Below are 26525 nucleotides of genomic sequence, written 5' to 3' on the forward strand. Positions count from 1 at the left end.
AGGAGCTTTTACCCACAGATTGACCTTTTTTTAAAAATGGATTGCAAATGTATAATGTTGATATTGATGTCTAAGAAATGCATAAACCGCACAGGAAGATAATAAACAATATAAAGACAAGTGACTTCTGGGATACAATCTGTTGCTCCCATATTGAAATAGTGATAAATCTTCAGCATCTGCATGACTCATGCTACTGCATTCCCTTTGCGCCCCATTCATCACACTGTTTATTCTCACCTCAGCCATTTAATTTTGCTTCAACGTTCTTAGAAAATTAACCTTCAAAGGTGTGGACTCCTCCCTAGAACTACAGTGGCTTTTTCACGCCAAGCCCAGAGTGACCCACAAGGCAGATCCGAATGAGGAACACCCACCTCAGCCTATCCATGCAGAAACACCCTGCAGTTGCCCACTCAAACGGGGTAGGTGCACCTCTTGACTCTAACGTTTTTGTCTCCATTAATTCACCCAGGAGTCCAATCCAGAGATTGAGCACTCTTCATGCGAAGATGAATCTCCTGTCGTCAGTGTTCCCCTTACTGGTTGAATTGGGCCCATGGCCCAGTAGTTTTGTCATGTTCCAGATGTACCTCCTTTATCCTCATGTTTGACGGTCACTTCTTTCCAAAGTTGACCTCGTGAGGAAAGATTGAAGAGCCTTTGGTTTGTCAAGGTTCGTGATGTCAACGATCAACGTCATGGATCTTCTCTGATCCATGTCCAAGGTTTGAATGTTTGTCACATGTGACTGGAAGTGGGCACAGTACCCACGTACCAACAGCTTGGGAGTGGAAACTTCTAAACTTTGCTCACAGTATGAAAAATAGTAGCTGACATATTTGGAGTGATTTTTTCCCCTTGGTTTTCAGGAACAGCTATGTAGTAGGTCAAACCGCCAGTGGGAGGGTCTCAACAGAGCTATCCGCCCTCTTCCCCCCTTCCTGACCCCACACACACACACGCAGGTACTATTGACTAGCATTCGTTTGCCAATTGGGATTCCCTTTTAGCTATTCTAAATAGAAGAGGGGGAAAAGGAGAGTGCAGCAGCATTATAGAAGGATAAGAGCAATGTTATCCACCACAACGATTATCTCGGCTCCACCCATCGTATGGGGACTGAGTGAAGAACTTTGCCGTTAGCTACTCTGCTTCATGTCAGAAGCCTCAGTTGTGCTATGGTACCGTTTCCGTTGCTTCCAGCCCCAATCAAATTGGGCAAGATGGTCGAGGTAATGTCACTGGACTAGTGATGCAGAGGCTCAGACTAAAGCTCTGGGGACCCGGGTTCAAATCCCACCACGGCAGCTGGTGGAATCTGAGTTCAATTGATAAAATCGGGAACAATATAAAGCTAGACTCAGCAATGGTGACCATTTTTTTTTTTTTAAATTTAGATTACCCAATTATTTTTTCCAATTAAGGGGCAATTTAGCGTGGCCAATCCACCTACTCTGCACATTTTTGGGTTGTGGGGGCGAAACCCACGCAGACACGGGGAGAATGTGCAAACTCCACACAGACAGTGACCCAGAGCCGGGATCGAACCTGGGACCTCAGCGCCGTGAGGCGGTTATGCTAACCACTTGGCCACCGTGCTGCCCAACAATGGTGACCATGACGACTGGCGCTAATTGTTGTAACAAACCATCTGGTTCGGTAATGTCCTTTAGGGAAGGAAATCTGCCATCCTTTCTCCAGTCTGTCCTATGTGTGTGAAGCCAGGCCAATAGCCCTCTGAAGCAACTTTGCAGATCATTCTGATCAGGGGCAATTAGGGATGGGCAACAAACGCTGGCGTTGCCCACGGCACCCACATCCCAGGAAAGAATAAAGGAAAAAGAAAGAAACAGAAGTGTGTAGAGGTCGAATAGCTCAAAACTATTATCCCACATGCAGCTTTCCAGCTGATGGCTTAAGCAACACAGGCCAATCTACTCTGCAATCGTGGTCACCAACAGCATCTTGAGAAGAGGTCAGCGATTCAGTATTTTAGTGATGTACCCTCGGCAACAAGATGATAGATAGGGCTACTGAGTTCTGTCGTGATAAAAGCAAAATACAGCAGATGCTGGAGATCTGAAATAAAAAACAGAAAGTGCTGGAAAAACGATCCGGGAGCACCTGTGGAGAGAGAGAGGAAAAAAAACAGAGTTAACGTTTCGAAGCCAGTATGATTCTTCATCAGAACCTTCTTTCTCTTCAGAGTTCCAATGAAGAGTCCCACTGAGCTTGAAACTTTAACTGTTTCTCTCTCTACAGATGCTGCCAGGCCTGCAGAGTATTTCCAGAACTTTCTGCTTTACTTCTGCTTGACCATTGTGTTCATTTCTAAAGTTGAAGCACACAGGGCGGCGGGATTTTCTGCTGGAGCCGTTGAGGCAATGTTTCATTACTTTACAGGGCAGCGGTAACTGCTGCCAAATATTTTTCTTTATTCATTTATGGGATGTGGGCGTCGCTGGTTAGGCCAGCATCTATTGCCCATCCCTAATTGCCCTTGAGAAAGTGGTGGACTGCTGCCTTCTTGAACCGCTGCACTCCACGTGGCGTAGTTACATCCCCTGTGCTGTTAGGGAGGGAGTTCAAGGATTTTGACCCAGTGACAGAAGAGGAACGGTGATACATTTCCAAGGGGGCACGGTAGCACAGTGGTTAGCGCTGTTGCTTCACAGCGCCAGGGTCCCGGGTTCGATTCCCGGCTTGGGTCATTGTCTGTGCAGAGTCTGCACGTTCTCCCCGTGTCTGCGTGGGTTTCCTCCGGGTGCTCTGGTTTCCTCCCACAAGTCCTGAAAGACGTGGTGGTTAGGTGAATTGGACATTCTGAATTCTCCCTCCGTGTACCCGAACAGGCGCCGGAATGTGGCGACGAGGGGATTTTCACAGTGACGTCATTGCAGTGTTAATGAAAGCCTATTTTATTATTGTCACATAAGTAACGATTATTATTATTATTATGTTGTGTGGCTTGGAGGGTAACCTCCAGATGGTGGGAGTCTCATGTATCTGCTGCTCTTATAGAAAAGTACATATCATGGGTTTGGAAGGTGTTGTCTGAGGAACCTTGGTAAGTTCCAGCATCTTGCAGTGCATCTTGTAGATGGTACACACGGCCGCTACAAGCATTGGTGAATGTTTGGGTAGCAATGAAGTGGGTTTCTTTTTCCTGGGTGGTGTTGAGCTTCTTGAGTATTGTAGGAACTGCACTCACCCAGGCAAGTGGGAAGTATTCCATCACACTCCTGACTGGTGCCTTGAAGATGATGGCTGGCATTGGGAAGTCAGGAAGTGAATTATTCCGAATCTGATTGTTTTCCCTTCTCCTAGGGGAATCTTTAATCATACTTTCTGCCCAATGGAAGTGTTCCCTTTCCCCCTGTGCAGCAGTCCATTACAACATCTCCCAAAGTGTTGGACCGAGGTTCACGGTGATCATCAGATCTTTGCTCCTATTTTGGGTACTATGGAAATTAAGGAATATGGGGATAGCACAAGAAAGTGGAGTTGTGGTACAAAGTTCTTAATGGCTCTCGTTTAGCCTGAAGAGAGCGGAATATTAAGGCTAGATTACAGGAGACAATGATTGGAGTTCTGAGCTGTCTAAAGCCCCATTGCACCAGGAGAATCCCTATTGTTCATTGAGTAGCAGCAGGGGGACACCCCTGGCCACCTGGGGGAGGGGAGGGGAGGGGAGGGGGAGGGGAGGGGGGGTGGAGACAGGTCCTCAGCTTCATAACCCATCCAAAAGATGGCACAACCGGGAGCCTGGCATTTCCTCTTGCGCTAAAAGATAGTGTGCACACCTCCTGGGAGTGACACAGCTCGGTAGCATGGTGGTTAGCATAAATGCTTCACAGCTCCAGGGTCCCAGGTTCGATCCCCGGCTGGGTCACTGTCTGTGTGGAGTCTGCACGTCCTCCCCGTGTGTGCGTGGGTTTCCTCCAGGTGCTCCGGTTTCCTCCCACAGTCCAAAGATGTGTGGGTTAGGTGGATTGGCAATGCTAAATTGCCCGTAGTGTCCTAAAAGTAAGGTTAAGGGGGGGGTTGTTGGGTATAGGGTGGATGCGTGGGTTTGAGTAGGGTGATCATTGCTCAGCACAACATCGAGGGCCGAAGGGCCTGTTCTGTGCTGTACTGTTCTATGTTCTATGTTCCTTCTGCCACTTGCCCCATCACATGTTGATTGGCGCCAGAGGACTGAATGGCTCGAACCTTTGAAAACCTCCAAGTAACTGGAATATCCACAAGATTATATAAAATTGCGAAGTGAAACTAAATTGAAGTAAAGCACAGTCCACCCAACCCAAAAAATGGACCATCCGCAGCATTTACAATTCGTATCTTCCACCACAGTCCGCTCCCCAGAAAAAATAATTCACCAGATGTTTATTCTGACCTTTTGTCCTCACATTCAATTATACTAAATAGCGCACAGCTCCAGATCCATGCTTAACCTGGATATGCTGTATTATATCTGATAATCTATATCAGGATGCTTAGTATAACACTCCAGTTACAATGAGTACTCTGGAGTGTTAAGGAAAGATAGCTGATTAAAGCACGGGGTGTGTCCGAGTTTCCAGTACCAGCATAACATGCAATCTAATGGTCCTGACAGCTTTTAGTCATGGGGACAAAGTCATGTGGAAGTAAATGCTGCAATTTAAAGGAAAAAAGTTTACATTACTCGCCGGTGTACATTCCATCTACCCCCTTTACCAGCAATGCACAGCGGCAGAAGTGGGTACTACCTACAAGACGCACTGCGACAACTCACCAAGTCTTCATCGACGGTACCTTCAAAACCTGCCAGTCACAAGGATAACTGCAGCCAAGTCAAATTCCCATCCACATCACACATCATCGTAACTTCAACGTATATCACCATCCCTTCACCGCACTGGATCGACATGCTGGAATATCCACCCGAGAGCATTGTGGGAAGGCGGCACGGTGGCACAGTGGTTAGCACTACTGCCTCACGCGCTGAGGACCCGGGTTCAACCGTGGCCCCGGATCACTGGAGTTTGCACATTCTCCCCGGGTCTGCGTGGGTTTCACCCCCCGCAGCCCAAGAAGATGTGCAGAGTAGGTGGACTGGCCATGCTAAATTGCCCCTTAATTGGGAAAAAAAGAATTGGGTACACTAAATTTATTTAAAAAACAGTATTGTGGGAGCACAGGACTGCAGCAGCTCAAGACTGTGGCCCAGGAACAACGAAGGATCACCAATCCATGGAAGTCTTGACATTAATGGACACATCCGAAAATTGCTTTTATTTTAGTGAACAGATATATCTTTGTTAAGTTTACCCTTTCAAACAAGGTCAGATCACCTGCTCCAGGCGTGTCTACTATGTCACCAGCAATGTCATTAACATAGAACTCATTTGATCATTAATGTCAAATAGGCTTGGGATCTGATTCTCTGGTTAGAAATGACCAACCGAACAGATCTTTCCTCTCTGATCGAAACACACTGATGGGAGGAAAATGAAGAAAGTCACGCCCCATAGGTCAGACCACAATTATGAGTAGTGTGCAGCTTTAGTCACACATGACAAACATTCACATATTTGGGGATGGGTCAAAGAAGAACCTGATTGTTGGACTGGAGAACTTAAGGTAGGAACAACAATCAAAGAGCCAGTGGTTCCACAACTTTGAAAGGAAGTGAATGCCCTGGTATTGCACTGGACACAGTAATTTGGGGGGGGGGGTTAGGGTTATGGATCAGCTAGAGAGAAGATCCAATCTTGATTTGTCTGCTCCTCCTAACCCCCGTTCCCCCCTCCAATCCCCTGAGTGTGTCCACCCATCCAGTAACCCGCTTTCCCTGAGGATCGGCCAATAATTCCCAAATGGGGGTGTTCATTCAAAATGACTTACACCGCCCTCTCGGAACCCAGCTTTCTAACTGTCAACTAAATCCAACTAAACCCATAAATTAGCGTTGACTTGTTTCATGACTTTGGTGGCATTAGTAACCGGAGCCTTACAGCAAATTAACCGCACAGAAAACTGACCACTTGGATCAACAGAGATAGCAACCCACCCTTCTCATTACCTAATCATTACGTTCCAACGTCCTTTTTGTTCACTTTTCAAAGCTTGGCAATATCCTGTGCCTACACCTTTCACCCAGATCCCTCCATTAACTCAATCAGCTGGAATTGTTAGGTGGCAGCAGGTTTTCCTGGAGACAGTTTAGCGATGGAACAAGCAGCCAGCATAGGACCTGGAGATGAAGGAGCTGCCTAGGGAATTGTGTTGAGCAGTAATTGGAGGAAGCAGAGCGTCCAGCCGCCAAGCCCATTCAGCCATGTAATTGTCCCCGTCAGCCACTATGAAACGCCAGAATGATTCGACAGCCTGAAGAATCACCTGGTGCTTAGCAACATGCCATAGCAACGGTGCACACCTGACCAGTTCACGGGAGAAGTCAACTACTCCAAAGCACTCCTGACCGACCTCCCACTTGCATCCTCTGTAAACTGGAGTTCATCCAGAACTCTACTGCCTTATCTCTAACATGCACAAAGTCCTCCTCATCCATTACCCTTGTACTCACCGACCCGCAGCTGGCTCCCCAGTCCGGCAACAATTTCTTATCTCTCATTCGTGTTTCAAATCCCTCCATGACATTGCCCTTTCCTACCTCTAACTTCCTCCAGCCCTATAACCCTCGAGACATCTGCGCTTCTGAATCTCCGGCCTCTTCAGCTTCACAATTTTCATCGCCCTCCATTGGTGACTGTGTCTTACGGAGTCGAGGAACTCCCTCCTCTTTAAGACACTCATTAAAACCCAACTGTTTGTTCAAGCTTCTGGTAAATCGTTCTAACACCTCACTATGTGACTCAATGTCAAAGTTTATTTGATAACACTCCTGTGATGCATCTTGGGATATTTTATGTCATGGGCATTATACAAACTCAAGTTGTTGCAAAGATATCAGGTGCTTGGAGGTGGATTCCCAGTTGTACATATATGGAAGTTGGCCATTCAACCCCTTGAATTTGTTCTACTATTAAATTAGGTCATGACTTGTCTGTACCGCAATTCTATTACCCACGTATGATCCATATCTGAACCACTAATCAAATCAGTCAATCTCAGCATTAAGACGTTCAATATACAATTGCTCGTTACATTGATCAAGCAGACACTACTCAAAAATGGAACCTTCCACTCGGTTACTAATGGAAAGCTAATTTGTGATGCTACAAAGGAGCTGTCGTAATAATACACCAGTTAAATAAGTCACCTGTGTGAGTAGTGAGTCAGACCCATCCATCCACAGAGTATGATGAGCTAACTAATCCCAGCCAGGTTGACAGTAGAGATACTAGGATTGGTCTCAGGGTCAGCTAGTAGCCAGAGTATGAGCCGGGTGTAAAGTAAAGAAATTAGAGGAAGAGAAGTGTGGGTGATGCATTTTAGGGAGGGGACTAATAATGCAAGGGAATACACAATGAACGGTAGGAGCTCGGAAGCAGAGAAGACCAGAGGGACCTTGGGGTGCATGTCAATAGAGACCTGAAGGCAGAGGACAGGTAGTTAAGGTGGTTAAGAAGGCATATGGGATGCTTGCCTTTATTAACCGAGGATTAAATAAGAGCTGAGAGGTTAGACTGCAGCTTTATAAAACGCTTGTTAGGTCACAACTAGGGTATTGTGAGCAGTTCTGGTCATCACATTATAGGAGGGATGGAATTGCGCTAGAAAGGGTGCAGAGGAGATTCACCAGGATGTTGCCTGGGCTGCAGCGTTTCAGCTATAAAGAGAGACTGGATAGTGTTGTTTTCCTTAAAGCAGAGTAGGCTGAGGGGGGATCTGATTGAGGTGCACAAAATTATGAGGGATATAGATAGGGGAGAAAGCGCTTTTCCCCTTAGTAGATAGGTTAATAACCAGGGGACATAGATTTACGGTAATGGGCAAGAGATTTGAGGAATAACTTTTTCACCCAGTGTGTGGTTGGAATCTGGAACTCACTGCCTGAAAGGGAATCCTCAAACATGAGCACTTGACACACCACAGCATACAAGGCTACGGACCAAGTGCTGGGAAATGGGATTAGAATAGATGGGTGCTTGATGGCCGGCACAGACAGGATGGGCCAAAAGGCCTTTTACTGTGCTGTAAAACTCTCTGACTCGACAAAGCCAACGAGTGGCCGATCTGTTAAACTCTCCGTAGTTTGAAAGCTTGTTGACCCATCCTAGTTCACTGGTCAACTGAGAGGGGTACCCGAGGGCTTTATCTATATACCCCTGGAACTGTGCCCTGACACAGCACCTCCTGAGGAGAAGTGCAGCCACCAGGAAAGAAACACAGTAAACCTGTCAGGTTGCACGCTAACCCCAACGATTTATAGATGGGAGAATATTTCCAGTTTCCTTCAGCAGTTTGAAGTGCAGCCCACTGAGAACTTGGGAACCACAACATGTCTGGAATACATTGAGTTAATCAGGTGGTTCTATCCCCATGACAGCCTTACCTGTGTGGAAATAAGGATTTGCTGTGTATGGAAATCCAAACGGAAGTGGTTGAGGAAGTGGCGCTGGAGCAGGAGTGAGGTATTTCACTTTGCCTTCATTCATTCCAGAGCCCAGTAGATGGCTGGGAGAGTGAGATCCCATCGAAACACAAGGGGGGTTCTGAATGACAGCAGCCTCGTGTGTTTCCTTAATGCCCTCACAAGATTTTATTGACTCTTTGCATTCCTTGAGTTCGTGGACTGAACTGATCACCTCAGTCTTCAGGTTTTCTGGCTTATCGTCGCTCCCTTCGAGATCGCTCTCCGAGTCCTTCATCTCCTCGTCATTGCACTCAGCGTTCGCGTCCCGGGCCCGGATCTCGTGGTGGTCCTTGATCTCGCCGGCGCACTGCATTTCTGTCCTGTGGTGGGCCGCCTTCCTGGCGCCCTTCCGCCCCGGCTCCTTTGGCGGGACGCTGCCAGGCACAGCGTGGTTGAGAGAGAGCAGCGGCGCCGTGTTATGCCGTAGGACCAGCATGGCGTTCCGGCGGGAGATCTCCTCCCGCAGCGGGTGGCCTTCGGGAACGTCGTGGATGCTCCGCAGCGCAGGATGATCGGGGGGCAAACCGGAATGTAGAGACAAGGGGTCGGCTCCAAGAATCCGCTGCCTGTGCATATTCTCAAACTCTTTTTGCCGCAGGAGTTCAGCGGACATTTCGAGTCTAAAGGTGAAGAGAAAGAATAGAAACAAAAAGGGAGAGAAAAATTCTCAATACTTCTCACTATCAGAGATATGCCTTCAGAAAATGACTAGCATCTTAAAATAACTGCTGTAATTCAAATGGAAATGTTAATACCCATGGTGTTCCTTCGCAGCAGCCAATCTGATCACGGGGACATTTCTGTTGTGAAAAAATATGATTCTATTAATTAAAGACTGTCGGGGACATTGGAAATCCAGTGCCCAGAGCAGATATCATCAGGCAAATTCTCCCCGGGGTCAATTTTTGGTCCTAGGTTAGCCAACAAATTGCCCGACAAAAAGTCTCAGCACCAGAAGGAGCTGGAAAACTGTATCAACCAATCCACCTGGTTGAAGAAGGTCCTTCAGGCCACTTGATCTAATCTCTCCAGTCGACCAACCCAACCATCTCTCCACTGGAGAACCATTTTTTAAGTGAGCCCAGTGCCCTTCTGTTAATGACCCCGAGTGCCAGCCACATCTCGGTTGGGAACAATCCTGCTCCTGAGCTAAATAGCTGTGGGTTCAAGGTCCGCCCCAGGAATTTGAGCAGCTAATCTAGGCTGACACTCCAGTGTCGGCACTACAGAGAGGGCACTATAATGTCTTTCAGAAGAGATGCTAAACTGAGGCCTCATTGCCCAATTCGGATGGAAGTAAAGAAATCCCCCAGTGCTACTTAGAAGAAGAGCAGGAATGTTATGCCCAGTGTCCTGGGTGATCATTTACCCTTCAATCAGCCTCATTAAAAAAGGATTACACTTGGGCATTATCATAATGCCGCCGCCAGGAGTTTGCTGTGCGCAAATCGACTACCCAATTGCTAAACCACTCAAGTGACTACACTTTGGAAGTGTGTCAGTGTGGTGGCCGTAAAGCCTGAGGCCGTCAAAGGTTCTAGAAAAATGAAAATGTTTCTTTGTTCTTCCTGGAAGCCTTGTTCAGATGTTGCTTATCTTCTGTGGAAAGGTGGATTTGCTACGGTTATCTCTCGTTAGGCTGAGGCAGGGCAGATTCTGACTATCACATGGGTGACAGCCTCAGTGCTGTCATTTTATAATTAATTTTCTGCTCGCTTATTCACTGATACAGCTATTACAAATAACAGGCCTTCTCCAGTTACCTTAGAGAGACTGAGCTGCGTCTATTCATAATAATGGGGAGAGCACACGTGGGGTGCGGCCTTACCCAACCTCCCAACAATGTAAGAAAACGGATGGTTCTGGAACTATCGAGCCAACATCACCACCCACAACTATAAATTACAACGGTATATTCTCTTCTCTCAGACGTGCACATCCCCTGTGCTCCTACTACCCTTTATCGCTGGTGTTTGGAACTTACTCCCGGTAAAGCGACTCTCCTGGGCCCAACTTTAATCTGTGGCTTGCTGGTCTTTGCCAAGTAAACCTAGTCCTCAGCTTCTGCTGCTAAGTGTTGGTGGGTATCAGTGTGGACAGTCCCAGGCTTGGTTAGAAGGCCCAGCCTCTTCCACTACCCTGTCACCTAGGATCACACACACCAAGGGCCGGATTTCCCACCCTGCCGCCTGAGGTTTTGGCGGTGAACATATCCCCACACGTCGGCTGCCCCACATCCATTTAACACCATTTAACAGTCTTGCCTCAGGGAGCTGCCAGCCAGCCTGGCTGCATTGTCCCAGCGGTGGCCATTGCTGCGACTGCAAGCGTCCCACCAGATTCAGTGCTGAAGCCCAAAGGATAAGGCAGGTGCAGGGTCTCGTGGCGGGGGCGGGAGGGGAGAGGGGGTGGGTGGTGATGGTAAGGCCAGGGGGAAGGTGTGGTGATATGCCTATGGGCTACATCATAGATGGATGGTGTGCAACCTCCAACCAGCAGGTGGCAGTACAGACACACCATGCGATCTCTGGTCATGTGACCTGTGACTCAGCTATAAAGGGAGACAGATCCGGTCATCTACAGAAGAAGATTGAGAGGGTAATAAGACGTACATGTGAATGGTCAGTGTTAAGTGCAAGGTTCAGAGGAGTCGTTAGCAGCCTCCATGATTGCATGCTCTGTATCAGATTGCTATCTTACCCCACGAGACTCAAGAAATGATTCTGGTTTGGACAAGTCGAATTGTTTGGTGAGTTCCCTCGTGATGTACAAAGGGCCAAACACAACAGGAGGGAGCACCTGGGGGAGTGATGGGAGGCAAGAACTTGGGGGAGGGGTTGTAGGGACACCTGATCTGGAAAGTGGGCCAGTGATGGAGATGAATCCCCCTTCTTTCTCGGCTGAGATACCCTCCTGTCTTTGAACTCCTCCGGCTCACTGAAAGATTGCAGCCGGGGAGGAAGTGGCACTTCAGTGCCCAGCACACAATGGTGGCCTCAATGCGGGTTATGGTGGGCGGGCTTCCCTCAGCCTCACCGTACCCATGTGAAATTGCGAGCTGCATTGGGGGCAGACAGGAGGCTGGCGTGAAGGCTACCCAGGCAATTTTACAGGATTCTCTCTGTCTCCCGCCCTTTTTCGAAGAGGTGACCAGGTGTGTCGATGAGGACCATGCGTAGTCTGCTTGGACCTCAGCAAGGTTTTTGATGAGTTCCCACGTGGGAGACTGATAACGAAGGGAAAACCCCCTGGGATCCAAGGAAATTTGGCAAATAGAATCCAAAATTGGCTGAGTGGCAGGAAGCAGAGGGTGATGGCTGATTTTTCTGGCTGGAAGCCTGTGTCCGGTGGGGCCCCACAGGGATCAGTGTTGGGACCCTTGCTGTTTGTGGTTCATATCAATGAATTTGATATGAATGTAGGAGGGTTGATCAATAAGTTCGTAGATGATACAAAAAGTGGTGGGGTGTAAATAATGAGGAGGATAGTCTTAGATTACAAGAGGATATAGACGGGCTGGTCAGCAGGGCTGATCAGTGGCATTTGGATTTCAGTCCGGATAAGGTGTGAGCTGATGCACTTAGGCTGGACTAACAAGGCAAGGGAAATACAAGATAAACAGCAGGATCCTGGGAAGCACCTGATACTATGCTGCAAGTACAACGGGCGTAATCTACCAGCTGATTCTGGGAGATCCCTCTTCCGGGATCTCCCCGTCTCGTGGGATCGAACGGGATCTCGCAAGATGTCGCGATTGGAATGCCTCACTGCCAAGGTGGCACTGCCACCCAGCAGGGGTGGTGCCAGGCAGGCAGTGCCAAGGTGCCAGGCTGGAATTTTTTCCATCACTGGGGATTGGACCAGGCTTTGGGGGGCCTGGGGGTGGCATGGGGGGGGGGGGGGGGGGAGAGAGTATTCAGGACGCCATTTAAAAATAGTGCCCAGATCTCCTCCTGCACTGAGGAGTTGCTGCGAGCGAAGTTCCTCAGTGTAGGAAACGGGACTAAGTGCGGCCTTGGAGCGTGGTCTTTCTCGCCGCTGCGAGCACCGGGAAATACCCGGCTAAAGGCGCTCGACACGCGACCCTGTTTCAATTCGGTTAGATCGGGCCCGATGTCAACACAGACGAGGAATAGCTGGGAGTTTAGTGATTGACAGTAAATGTGTGACATCTGACAGACAACAGCCAGAAACCTTTCTGCGGAATTCCATCGGAAACCATGGTACCAGCTGTGCGCCAGTTATTCTTTCATGAGGTGTGGGCACCGCTGGCAAGCACCCCCGAACGGAGTGGCTGGCTCGGCCATTTCAGAGGGCGGTTAAGTGTCAACCACATTGCTGTGGGTCTGGAGTCACATGTAGGCCAGACCGGGTAAGGATGGCAGATTTCCTTCTCCAAAGGGGGAAGTTGAGTTTTTACAACAATCGCCGATAATTTCACAGTCACCAGCATTCAATTCCAGATTTTATTTTTTTAATTAATTGAATTTAAATTCCAGCAGTTGCCGCGGTGACCCCTATGTGCCCGCAGCGTTAGCCTGGGCCTCTGGAATGCTACATCAGAGACATGGTGCCACTGTGCCACCGTCTCCCCGTACACAGCCTGGGGGCATGCAGAGAACCAGGGATAACTACGCAATAGGTTCAGAAAGGTTAACATTGTTCACTTGACGACACCCGATTGTTACACCATAGAACATAGAACATGGAACATTACAGCGCAGTACAGGCCCTTCGGCCCTCGATGTTGCGCCATCCTGTGAAACCCCTCTATAGTTCCTCTACACTATTCCCTTTTCGTCCATACGCCTATCCAATGACCATTTGAATGCGTTTAGTGTTGGCGAGTCCACTACTGTTGCAGGCAGGGCATTCCACGCCCTTACTACTCTCTGAGTAAAGAACCTACCTCTGACATCTGTCCTATATCTATCTCCTCTCAATTTAAAGCTATGTCCCCTCGTGCTGGACATCACCATCCGAGGAAAAAGGCTCTCAATGTTCACCCTATCTAATCCTCTGATCATCTTGTATGCCTCAATTAAGTCACCTCTTAACCTTCTTCTCTCTAACGAAAACAGCCTCAAGTCCTTCAGCCTTTCCTCATATGATCTTCCCTCCATACCAGGCAACATCCTTGTAAATCTCCTCTGCACCCTTTCCAATGCTTCCACATCCTTCCTATAATGTGGTGACCAGAACTGCACACAATACTCCAAATGCGGCCGCACCAGAGTTTTGTACAGCTGCAACATGACCTCATGGCTCCGAAACTCAATTCCTCTATCAATAAAAGCTAACACACCGTACGCCTTCTTAACAACCCTCTCAACCTGGGTGGCAACTTTCAGGGACCTATGGACATGGACACAGAGATCTCTCTGCTCGTCCACACTACCAAGAATCTTACCATTAGCCCAGTACTCTGCCTTCCAGTTATTCCTTCCAAAATTAATCACCTCACACTTTTCTGCATTAAACTCCATTTGCCACCTGTCAGCCCAGCTCTGCAGCTTATCTATGTCCCTCTGTAACTTGAGTGAGGGTTGAGCGCAAGCTGGTGGAGCCAGGCTCCGGTGAGTTGTGCCGGCTGGAAAGGGCATCCAGCTATTCTTCGCGGGCGTATCTCAGCTCGTGACAAACAGGAAGCACCTGCCCGATAAACAGCTTGTATGAACACCGTGCTTACCTAGCCAGGTTCTGCTTCCGTAACATCTCTTGTTGCCGTGCAAATATTTCAGCCTGGGCAGGCTGCAAAAAGCCATAACCTGCAGGGGTGGTTCAAAGGTCAAGAATTAGCGAGAATCCTCCCGTTGGTCTGAAATACCCAGCCTGCCATCTACAAACACAAACCCGTTAAAACCACTGAACCTCTGGCGTGTTCTGGAAGTGAATGCATCGTTCGAGGAATAAGCTTTCAACACTTGCTCCGAGTCAAGTCTGCCTGTGCAGTGCGGAGGCAATGCCGCACTGTCAAAGCTACCGTCCTTCTCGTGATACTGGAGGCCTGCTCAGCGGTTAAGGTGGACTTCAGGCTTCACTGTTCGAAGGACGGAGGGGGGCTTTCTCAGGATCCTGGCTAATAGTCCCCCCTTTTCCACAAACACCATCAGAAACAGCGTCATAGGGTATTCACCTCCGAGCTGTCTTTGCGATCCTTCCTGACTGCATCGGCAGGTTTGCCAGATTAGATGTTTGGTATACGAAACATTTTATCAGGTGTTCCTGAGGGATGTTCGACATAAATAGAAGGCTTCAGCCTAATCCAGCTGAAGGTGCTGCACAGGGCTCATATGACTGGGGGCTAGGATGAGCCGGTTTTTCGGAGGGGAGGACACGTGTGGAAGGTGCTTGGGCGGTCCAGCAAACCACACCCATATGTTTTGGGCATGTCCGGCCCTGGAAGCGTTTTGGAAAGGGGTGGCGGGGATTTTGTCGGAAGTGGTCGGGTCTAGGGTCAGGCCGGGCTGGGGGCTCGCGATCTTTGGGGTAGCTTCGGAGCCGGGAGTGCAGGAGGCGAGAGAGGCCGGCATTCTGGCCTTTGCGTCTCTAGTAGCCCGGCACAGGATTCTGTTACAGTGGAGAGATGCGCGGCCCCCTAGTCCGGAGACCTGGGTCAACGACATGGCCGGGTTCATTAAGTTGGAGAAGATGAAATTTGCCCTGAGGGGGTCGGTACGGGGGTTCTTTTGGCGGTGGCAGCCCTTTCTCGAGTTCCTGGCGAAGGGGTAGAGAGAGATCAGTCTCTGCAGCAACCTGGGGGGGGGGGGGGGGGGGGGGGGATTTGGGGATGGTCGGGAGGTTCGATTTTGCAGCAGTGGGTTTGTTCTGATCTTTTCTTTTTCTGTTCTTTTTTGTATAATCATTTGCTATTTGTAACTATTTATTTGGGGGGGGGGTGAGTTCTGCTCTAGCTTCGGTGCGGAAGCACGATATGTATGTTTTCATTTGCAGGAAAAATTTGTTATTGTTATTAGAAAACTTGAATAAAAATTAATTAAAAAAATAAAAATAAAAAATAAATAAATAGAAGGCTTTCTTTTCCACAGCCTCGCAAAATAGTTGGCCAATTCATTTCTGGTTGGTGCAGAGAGAAGCGTGGGTGAATCCAAATGCTTCAGTGTAATTTTTAAAAACATTTTTTTTTAAAGAGTACCCAATTCATTTTTTCCAATTAAGGGGCAATTTAGCATGGCCAATCCACCTACTCTGCACATCTTTGGGTTGTGGGGGCGAAACCCACGCAAACACGGGGAGAATGTGAAAACTCCACACGGACAGTGACCCAGAGCCGGTATCGAACCTGGGACCCTGGCGCCGTGAGGCCGCAGTGCTAACCACTGTGCCACCGTGCAGCCCATTTGCTGTAATATTTACACAACCTCTCCCCTCTGTCATAGCCCTGACTCATTCCTGGGCAATGTTTGCGCAAGTGGCCTTCTATCTGGCCATTCCATGCACGGGCCTGGATTGGGAATGTTAATGAACTATTCAATCAAGGGCGGCATCACGATAGAGCCTGGCTCACCTGACCTGCTGACAACCATCGCGCACCAGGGAGATGAGAGTTTCCCCCCCCCCCTCACTTAAATATTAAAGACAGCTCCTTGGGCACTAGTTCCATGTTTTTTTGAACTCACCTGGAGTTTGGCAGAGCGTCGAATGCACTCCTAGGAACGGTGGCCTAAGATGTGGGCCTAAAGCAATATGTGGTGCATTCTGAGGTGAAAGCAAAGGGTTTGCATGCGACAATTCCCTGAAAAACAAAAAGATGGAGAAACGTGAGGGATTTTACAACATGTTTAAGCATCACCTCAGCACAATTCTGAAGAGGCTGTGATATTTGCACTGGTTAATTGCCCCTTCTTACTTTTCACCTTAAAATGACAGGACGAGGAGATCGACATGGGGGGGGAGCACCCAGTAATTGAAAATATGCACCCAGTATTGTTAGCAGTTTACAGTTTGACATAAACACTCAGATTCTAAAAGACCCTGATACTTTTTTGGAGGTTCTATGTCGCATGTTTAATTATTAACAACTTCTGTCTGAGCAGCAGCTGCACGCAAGGCAGTTTTCTAGCACAATCTCCGCAGGGATAAGACTCCTGCGTTATCAATATTTAAAATAGCCTGCAACCTTCTAACCAAAACCCTTAACAACTGTTAGCTCGACAACAACATGCATTGGTCAGGAGCAGAAAAATACAACCATTATTTAACGAAAGGTGCTGTTCAAACCATTTTTTTTTTTTGCAGATCCTCATATTTTCATGATTGAAAGAAATAGAAATCAGAGTACTTAAATAATGTCCTGGGCAACTTAACCATCAAGTTTAATGACTTGAAGGTCGTAACCAATGCTCCCATTTTCTGGGCTTGCAAATGTTGATAATGGAAGGATGGTTACAGAGAGTGGAGGTGGTGCGAGTTGATGGTACGACTGGATCTCCTATATATCCAGAGAGATCCTCCAAACATCCTCCGGGATTTGAGGTTTGAGTTATAAGGAGAGGCTGGATAGACTGGGACTATTTTCCCTGGAGCACAGGAAGCTTAGGGATGAACGTATAGACGTCTATAAATTAATGAGGTGCATAGATAAGATAGATAGTCAACATCTTTTCCCAAAGGTAGGGAAATCCAAAACTAGAGGGCATAGGTTTAAGGTGAGGGGGGAGAGATATAAAAGGGCCAGTTTTTTCACACAGAGGGTGGTGAGTGTCTGCAACAAGCTGCCAGAGGCAGTAGTAGAGGCGGGTACAATTTTGTCTTGCAAAACGTATTCAGGCAGATATACGGGTAAGATAGATATAGAGGGATAATGGGCCAAATGCGGGTAATTGGGACTAGTTTAGCGCTTAAAAATTGGCGGCATGGACAATTGGGACGAAGGGCCTGATTTCATGCTGTAAACCTCTATGACGCTAAATCTTTATGGTCTACCCACTTTCACACCAACCTTCCCACCTTTCCCAGGTTATAGAATTTACAGTGCAGAAGGAGGCCATTTGGCCCATCGATTCTGAACCGGCTCTTGGAAAGAGCACTCTACCCAAGCCCACACCTCCCTATCCCCGTAACCCAGTAACCCCACTCAAACAACACTAAGGGCAATTTATCATGGCCAATCCATCTAACCTGCACATCTTTGGACTGTGGGAGGAAACCGGAACACCCGGAGGAAAACCACGCAGACACGGGGAGAACGTGCAGACTCCACACAGACAGTGACCCAAGCCGGGAATCGAACCTGGGACCCTGTAGCTGTGAAGCAATTGTGCTAACCACCATGCTACCGTGCTGCCCGTGCTACCCCCCCCCCCTCCCCCCCACTGCTCCTCTGCTGAACTGTTTAGGCCACCTCCTATCCGGGCCCATCTTTTGTTTCTTTATTTGCCCCGCACTATCATCCCTTTTATCATTTGGTCACTCCCGCTCTCCATCCTCTACAGGGCCTTCCTCTGTATTGTTCCCTTCTTCACCCTATCCCGCTCCCCATTCCTTCCCACACACCCTCCCCTCCCCCAGCAAATTACTTGCTGAACAATGATTCATTTCCAACAGCTTCCAGCTCTTATGAAGGGCCATCGGCCCTAAAATGTCACCTTTGCCTCTCTCTCCCAAGTCGCCACCTAAGCTGCGGAGCTTTTTCCAGCATTTTGTTTAAATTTCCATTTTCTTCCTCCTGGAGTACTTTGCCGTTATATCTGGAAAGTGGAGAGTGAGCGGTGTGGGGTCTGGACCTGTCCCTTGAGCTCCTGCCTGCGTTGCTAGAGTCACACAGTTTTTGATCTGCCAGCTCCTTCCTATTCCTCAGTAGAGCTGCTAAAGGTTATCACTCTATATCGCCCCCAAATTCTCCCTCAGTGAGTACAGTTTTGTAGGTTATGTCCACCCCCCTGTTGAAGTACAAGGCAGCAATGGTTACTATGTCGGACACCCCGGCCCAGAAACAGGACTACTGTCTTCTTTAAAAGGATGTTCCAAAGCAAGAAGCTTTAAGGACGTGCAATAAAAGGGGGAAATGTCCAGATACCTTGATTGCTCAATGGTAAACTCTCTGCCTCGATGCCACACAAACTATTCCACAGGTCCAGCCTCCAGGATGCACCGGGCTAACTGATCCCAGCATGGGCGACTGCAAGTATTTTACGACTAACCAGAGTACCACTGGGTTAAACAATGGCCAATCAGCCACTGCTCCCATTCCCAATTCCTGTAGCAGCCTTCCATCTCGCTCGTTAATGGCTTGCGCTATGGTGGTCAACTCCGAGTTAAGTATCGCCTGGTCTGACTGGGGAGCCCGGCCCTGGCATGACCATCTCGGCCTCATTTGCGTAGGGGAAGCTGAGAAGGTGCGGGAATGTTTATAGAACGTGCAGACTCCGCACAGACAGTGACCCAGGCGCTGTGAGGTCACAGTGCTAGCCACTTGTGCTGCCCGAAGGTGGAAACTATTCCTCCCCAATAACATACCTTGTCCAGGTCTCACCAGAGGACTGCACCGAGTACGTAGGCTTGGTAAACTTGTAGCTTGGTGTTCTTGGCCAGACTGCTATTGTAAGAAAAGAGTGTGGAGCAGTAGCAATCTGGCCCTTCCTGACCATTACATAACCAAGCCCTAACGGGCGTGTGCGAGTGACAGTGGAGGACAGGATCGGATTCAGCCGTGATACCCACAGTTTACCCCTCCTCACTGTTTCAGGTCATACGCAAACAATGACCATTTGGCAAAAAGTGTCGGAGGGCGATAGCCTACCTCATGAAAAGTGCCTGGCTTCTGGAGAGGAGAATAACTATATTACCCTGAATGCAACACAGGGTTAAAACAGGAAGAGTGCAAAGCAGACATCCAGCCAGAAGAGGGAGACGTTGCACCCAGTGCTGGTAGTTGAAGATTGACTTTAGTTGCAACCAGTCAGTCATGTTAGATGAGGACCAGGGCAGCACGGTGGCCTAGTGGGTAGCACAACCGCCTCACGGCGCTGAGGTCCCAGGTTCGATCCCGGCTCTGGGTCACTGTCCGTGTGGAGTTTGCACATTCTCCCCGTGTCTGTGTGGGTTTCGCCCCCACAACCCAAAAATGTGCAGAATAGGTGGATTGGCCACGCTAAATTGCCCCTTAATTGGAAAAAATAATTGGCTAATCTAAATTTTAAAAAAAAGTTAGATGAGGACCTCATGTTGGAATGAACTATTGATATTTTTTAAAAATAAGATTCGAAGTTCAGAACAACGAAATTGACAATCAGAATTATCAGAAAAATCAGAATGAGATGATAATTTGGGATTTTAAAACGGCGATGATTGTAGGATTGAGGAAAGATTAGGGAGCGAAGCTATTTAGCGCCTCAGTGTCCATTTGAAGTGTGACTGTACATAAGGTAACTATGGAAACCACAGTGCAGAAGGAGGCCACCCGGCCCATCAAGTCTGCACTGGCCCTCTGAACACACCACCAACCTATCCCATAACCCTACCTATCCTTTTTGGATACTAACGGCAATTTATCATGGCCAATCCGCCAAACCTGCACATCTTTGGACTGTGGGAGGGAACCGGAGCACCTGGAGGAAACCCACGCAGACACTGGGAGAACGTGCAGACTCCACACTGACAGGGACCCAAGCCGGGAATCGAACCTGGTACCCGGGAGCTGTGAAGCAACTGTGCTAACCACTGTGCTACCATGCCGCCAGCTAGTGGGGGGCACATCATCAGCCCGGAACATGGACACTGCAACCAAGACCCATGGACATGGAAACGGGAAGCCACGATGAACATTTTAAAGAAAGGTGTCCCAAAGACCTTTGGAACAAGGCAACGAGCTCATTAATACGTTGGGCCACGGCGTAAAGGGGCCAAGTTTACAACGGCCATTTTACAGCTGGGAAGGCCTGGTCTGAGCCATGGGAAGATGCCAATGCAGCGAGCACAATAATCAGAGCGCTTACCCCCTTGAGAGCACAGACCCTCATCAAGAGGAGAGGACAGTTCATTAGAATCCGGCTCTGCTGTGCCCTCCCCAAAATATCAGATTCATCATTGCGACGAGGCCCCAGATATTGACTGAGACCTTTGCAACTGCCACCCAGCATTAGTCAGTGGCTCCCACCGTGGAGTGGGGAAAAATCTATAAATCCAAGAAGCGCAAACCACAGGTGGCCTGATCTCATCTCCAATTATCTGTTCGTCGAATAAAAAAAAAATTGTTACTTTGGTGCCCGTTAATAAATGGTTGAGCTGCACTGCTTTGAAAAGCAGTTCACGTGGATGCATTTCCCCCCACACCCCCCCCCCCACACCCAGCCTTTTGTGTTTGCAAGGCAGAGGAAAATCCATAATGTAAGTATTGTAACTCATTACGAATATACCAGACGTGGAAGTGAAAGCAGAATGATCAATTCGACCACTTTGCAATGCTTTCAGCTTCTATCAAACCACCTGGTGTAGCACTTCCAGTGACACGAGCCATTAGCCTTCAGATCATACAATCAGTGATATCTGTATTAGCATGGTCAACTGATGAATGGACCTGCCATTCTCACTTGCGAGATTTCTACCTTATCTCGCAGGATTGCAGGTTAAGGTGCACTTAAATTTCAAGCATGTTCTTCCCACCTTGGTCTGGTGGGCAGCACTCTCACCCGAACGTAGCCGACACTTCAGTGGGCACTGCGCTGGCAGAGGTACCATCTTTCCAAGATGGCTTGAAACCGAGGGGCCATCTCCTTCTTTTGATTGATGCATAAGGCCCCGTGGCATTTCGTTTTGCAGAACAGGGCATTTCTATCGTGATTTTCATGCACTCAGAAATTTCCAAAAGAGGGGGTCACGGTGGCGCAGCGGTTAGCACTGCTGCCTCACGCCGCCCAGGACCCGGGTTCGATCCCGACCCCGGGTCACTGTCTGTGTGGAGTTTGCACATTCTCCCTGTGTCTGTGTGGGTCTCATCCCTACAACCCAAAGGTGTGCAGGGAAGGTGAATTGGCCATGTTAAATTGCTCCTTAATTATGTATGCAAGGGCACCAGTTTGGGGGTGTTGGCAACCACGCCTCTGCTGTTCCCGCCAGCACGGTACTCCACCAATCCAGTGGTGGTGGCAGCCCTGAGAGGTTGGGCCCAATGGAGGAGACATGTGGGAGCAGAGGGAGCATCGGTCTGGGCCCCAATCTGTAATAATCACCGGTTTGCCCCGGGGAGTATGGACAGGGGGTTCCAGTTAGGGCAGAGAGCGGGGATTGAGAGGATGGGGGATATGTTCAAAGAGGGGAGCTTTCCGAGTATGAGGGTGTTGGAGGAAAAGTTTGGGTTGGCGAGGGGAAACAAATTCAGGTCTCTGCAGGTGCGAGACTTCCTACGTAAACAGGGGTCAACCTTCCCGCTTCTACCGCTAAGGGGGATTCAGGATAGGGTAGTTTCCAGAGGGTGGGTAGGAGAAAGAAGCGTCTCGGACATTTATAAAGAGCTTATGGGGTCGGAGGAGACACAGACCGAGGAGCTGAAGCGCAAGTGGGAGGAGGAGCTGGGAGGTGAGATAGAGGATGGTCTATGGGCGGACGCGTTGAGTAGATCAACACGTCTGCAACATGTGCTAGGCTCAGCCTGATACAATTTAAGGTTGTTCACCGGGCTCACATGACAGTGGCCCGGATGAGCAGATTCTTTGAGGTGGAGGACAGGTGCCCAAACTGTGTGGGAGGACCGGCGAACCATATCCAGGTTTTGGACATGTCCAAAGCTTAGGTGATTTTGGCAGGAGTTTGCAGACATCATTGCGGCAGCACAGTAGCATTGTGGTTAGCACAATTGCTTCACAGCTCCAGGGTCCCAGGTTCGATTCCGGCTTGGGTCACTGTCTGTGCGGATTCTGCACGTTCTCCCCGTTTGTGCGTGGGTTTCCTCCCACAGTCCAAAGATGTGCGGGTTAGGTGGATTGGCCATGATAAATTGCCCATAGTGTCCAAAATTGCCCTTAGTGTTGGGTGGGGTTACTGGGTTATGGGGATACAGTGGGGTTGTGGGCTTGGGTAGGGTGCTCTTTCCAAGAGCCGGTGCAGACTCGATGGGCCGAATGGCCTCCTTCTGCACTGTAAATTCTATGAAATGTCAATGGTGTTAAAAACAAGGGTGGCGCTGAGTCCAGAGGTAGCAATGTTCGGGGTCAGAAGACCTGGGAATCCAGGAGGAGAAAGAGGCAGACGTTCTGGCCTTTGCTTCCCTGGTAGCCCAGAGATGGATACTATTAGCTTGGAGGGACTCAAAGCCCTCGAAGTCGGAAACATGGCTAGCTTTCTCTGTTTGGAGAAAATCAAGTTCGCCTTGAGAGGGTCACTGTAAGGGTTCGCCCGGAGGTGGCAGCCGTTCGTCGACTTCTTTGCGGGAAATTAATCGTCAGCAGGGGCGGGGGGGGGGGGGGGGGGGGGGGGGGTGGGGAGGGAGTAGTTTAGATTAGAGTAGGGGGTTAATAAGGGTGGGACCAGTATGAAAGGTAAATGGCTTTTGCACTATGTTTATGGTTTCATGTATATTATTTATTTTGTTGTTACTATACCAAAAATACCTCAATAAAATGTTTATTAAAAAAAAAAATTGCCCCTTAATTGTATAAGAAAAATAAATTTCCAAAAGCATTTAAAAAGCTGACGAAGGAAGGCAATCACAGCAGCTAAATAATGCACAGCAAGCTCCCACAAGCAGCAATGAGATGCCTAATCAGTTATTCTGTTTTGACAGCGTTGTTTGAGAGATGAAATTTGGCCAAGGCACAGGAACGCTTCTGTTCTAAAAATAGCACCTTGGGAACTTCTGCATCCACTCGAGAGGGTCAGTGGGACCACAGTTTAATATGTCAGCTGGCAAAGCAGCATTCCCTCTGTACTGCAGTGAAGTGTCAGCCTGGATTATAATCTCAGGTCTATGGAGTGGGCGTACTATGTGACCCACTTTGATCTCCGGACTGAGACGTGCGAGTGCTACCGCTCAGCCAAGGCTAATAACTCTTTATACAAGTGTGCCACACACACTCTTCCTGGCTGCAACACAGGTTCCAAGAACAGCCATAGTAAAGGCCTGGAAAAGGACCATCTATAATCATAATAATCTTTATTACTGCCATAAGTAGGCTTAAAATAACACTGCAATGAAGTTACTGTGAGATGCCCATAGTCGCCACATTCCGGCGCCTGTTCGGGTACATAGACGGAGAATTCAGAGTGTCGAATTCACCTAACAGCACGTCTTTCGGGACTTGTGGGAGGAAACTGGAGCACCCGGAGGAAACCCACGCAGACACAGGGAGAACGTGCAGACTCCGCACAGTCAGTGATCCAAGCCGAAAATCAAACCTGGGACCCTGGCGCTGTGAAGCAACAGTGCTAACCACCGTGCTACCGTGCCGCCCATTCCCCTCGGGAGAATAGGTTTCACATCCTTGACTGACCTGAAAACGAAACGTCAAACAGTTGGGAGAACAGCCGGCTTGCTTGTGTGAATCAGATTATCTGAGAGGCAATGGGGACGGTGGTGGGGCAGGGAGAGAGAGAGAGAGAGTATGAGAGAGAAAGAGAGAGAGTGTGTGTGAGAGAGAGAGAGAGAGAGAGTGTGAGAGAGTGTGAGTGAGTGAGAGAGAGTGTGAGAGAGAGAGAGAGAAAGAGTGTGTGAGAGAGAGTGTGAGAGAGAGAGAGTGTGTGAGTGAGTGAGAGAGAGAGTGTGAGAGAGAAAGAGAGAGAGGGAGTGTGAGAGAGAAAGAGAGAGAGAGTGTGTGTGAGAGAGAGTGTGAGAAAGAGAGTGTGAGAAAGAGAGAGAGTGTGAGAGAGAGAGTAAGAGTGTGAGAGAGAGTGTGAGAAAGAGAGAGAGTGTGAGAGAGAGAATGTGAGTGAGTGAGAAAGAGAGTGTGAGAGAGAGAGAGAGAGAGAGAGAGAGGGAGAATGTGAGAGAGAGTGTGTGTGAGAGAGAGCAATGGGACTGGGAGGTGGGCCCGACCAGTTATACCTTATGAGCGAGTGCGTAGTTAGACTGGGTAACTCTCCCGATCAGGATTGGGCTCCATAAAAATTGCCCCTCATCATTCTATTCCCTGCAGGCTCATATTGTCTAACATTGTGCTTGAAGAACTAAATCCTGAAGATAAGGCTGCCGCTGGTTACGGAAACAGTAAAGTCCCGGTAAACATCATAATATTTTGGAGAGGTGGAGCAAAACGTTGTCCATGGGGGCGGGGGGGGTTAGTATGTGTGTATGTGTGGTGCGGTGAAGGTTGGAATAAAAAGATGTTCCTTAAGGCTCAAAGGAATGAGTGAGAGCCACTGACCGAGGGGGTTCAGTGACACTCAGTGTGAATGTGGAGATATATACTGAATAAAACATGCAGCCCTCCCGACACATAGACTTAGGGAGAGGTAATGAGGGAAAATATGTCAACCAAAAAAATTCTGCACTTAAAATGTGAGATCAAATGAACTGCAAGCCAATCTCAATAACTGTCATTAGCTAGGACCTTTCAACAAGCACAATGGGTTAGCTGGAACGCCAACTAACTAAGGCAGTATTCTCAACATGCACAGCTGCTGCCTTCTCATCACTTATACCTCACAATATGCCACAACTGGAGAGACAGTTATTCTGTGTGGTTAGTTAGCTATCGAGTGGAAAATGTGCTTGTCTGTGTCAACACGCAGCAAGGATCGACAGTCAAAGTGCAAAGAGACGACCTTTCGTACCATAGATTGGCAGATGACAATGTCCTGTGGAAATAGAGTCTCCGTGCGCTGAGGGCAGTGTGGAATGAATTTCTGATTCTCTTCCCTGTTAACGGAGATGGGGGAAAATGCTGGGAATTAGACTGGAGTAGATTCCTTCAGTCAAACAGCTAGCCAGGGTGAGTAGACAGATACCCAGATGCTGGTACAGAGGTTGAAAATCTTATTCAACCTGCGGTCCTCATTATGTGGGGTTTTGTCAGCCTGCGGGCCTCAATATTTAGAAAGATGGACGAGTATTTATCTAGCACACCCCCAGCAAATGAAGTATTTGTTAAAATAAATTTAGAGTACCCAATTGTTTTTTTTTCCAATTTAAGGGGCAATTTAGCGTGGCCAATCCACCTACTCTGCACATCTTTGGGTTGTGGGGGTGAAACCCACACAGACACGGGGAGAATGTGCAAATTCCACACGGACAGTGACCCAGGGCCGGGTCCACAGACCCCATGTGTCATCTATTGAAAATACATGGAAGTATTTTTTTGAGATGTAGCACTATTTACGCACAGCAAAATCCCACAAACAACACTGTGGTGCAACCATTGAATCCCTCCAGTGCAGAAGGAGGCCATTCGGCCCATCTAGTCTGCACTGACCCTCCGAAAGAGCACCCTACCTAGTGCCACTCCCCTACGCTCTCCCTGTAGCCCCACCTAACCTGCATATATTTTGACACTAAGGGGCAATATTCTATGGCAACTGCTCCGCCCAAGAAACTAGAGAGCCGTGAACACAGCGCAGTCCATCTCACAAACCCAACTCCCATCCATTGACTCTGTCTACACCTCCCGCTGCCTGGGGATAGCGGGCAGCAAAATCAAAGATCCCTCCCATCCGGGTTATTCTCTATTCCATCGGGCAGCTGATATAAAAGTCTGAGAACACGCACTAACAGATTCAAAAACAGCTTCTTCCCCGCTGTTACCAGACTCCTGAATGACCCTCTTATGGACCAAACTGATCTCTCCACACATCTTCTCTACCGAGCAGTACTACACTCCGTATGCTTCACCCGATGTCTATGGGCGGGATTCTCCCAAATCCCCCGATGGCAGCATTAAGAACGGCGCGAACCACTCCGGCGTTGAGTCAACCGGAAGTTGCGGAATTCTCCGCACTTCCGGGGGCTATGCCGGCGGCGGAGGGGTTGGCGCTGCGTCAACCGGCACCG

At 48.7% G+C, this 26525-nt stretch overlaps 1 protein-coding gene across 5 annotated transcripts in view; it reads right to left on the minus strand.

Annotated features, from left to right (window-relative positions):
• Positions 1–26525, minus strand: part of samd11 (sterile alpha motif domain containing 11) — a 287378-nt gene that overhangs the window by 19645 nt on the left and 241208 nt on the right. For all 5 annotated transcript variants that reach the window (XM_038773648.1, XM_038773650.1, XM_038773651.1 and 2 more), the window contains 3 exons: positions 16228–16343; positions 14277–14355; positions 8507–9207 (listed from right to left, as the gene is read on the minus strand). In XM_038773648.1, coding sequence (XP_038629576.1) covers positions 8507–9207; positions 14277–14355; positions 16228–16343 — 896 coding nt within the window. The remainder of the gene's footprint in view (positions 1–8506; positions 9208–14276; positions 14356–16227; positions 16344–26525) is intronic.

Source organism: Scyliorhinus canicula, chromosome 16 (assembly GCF_902713615.1).
Source record: "Scyliorhinus canicula chromosome 16, sScyCan1.1, whole genome shotgun sequence".
Classification (NCBI taxonomy): Eukaryota; Metazoa; Chordata; class Chondrichthyes; order Carcharhiniformes; family Scyliorhinidae; genus Scyliorhinus; species Scyliorhinus canicula.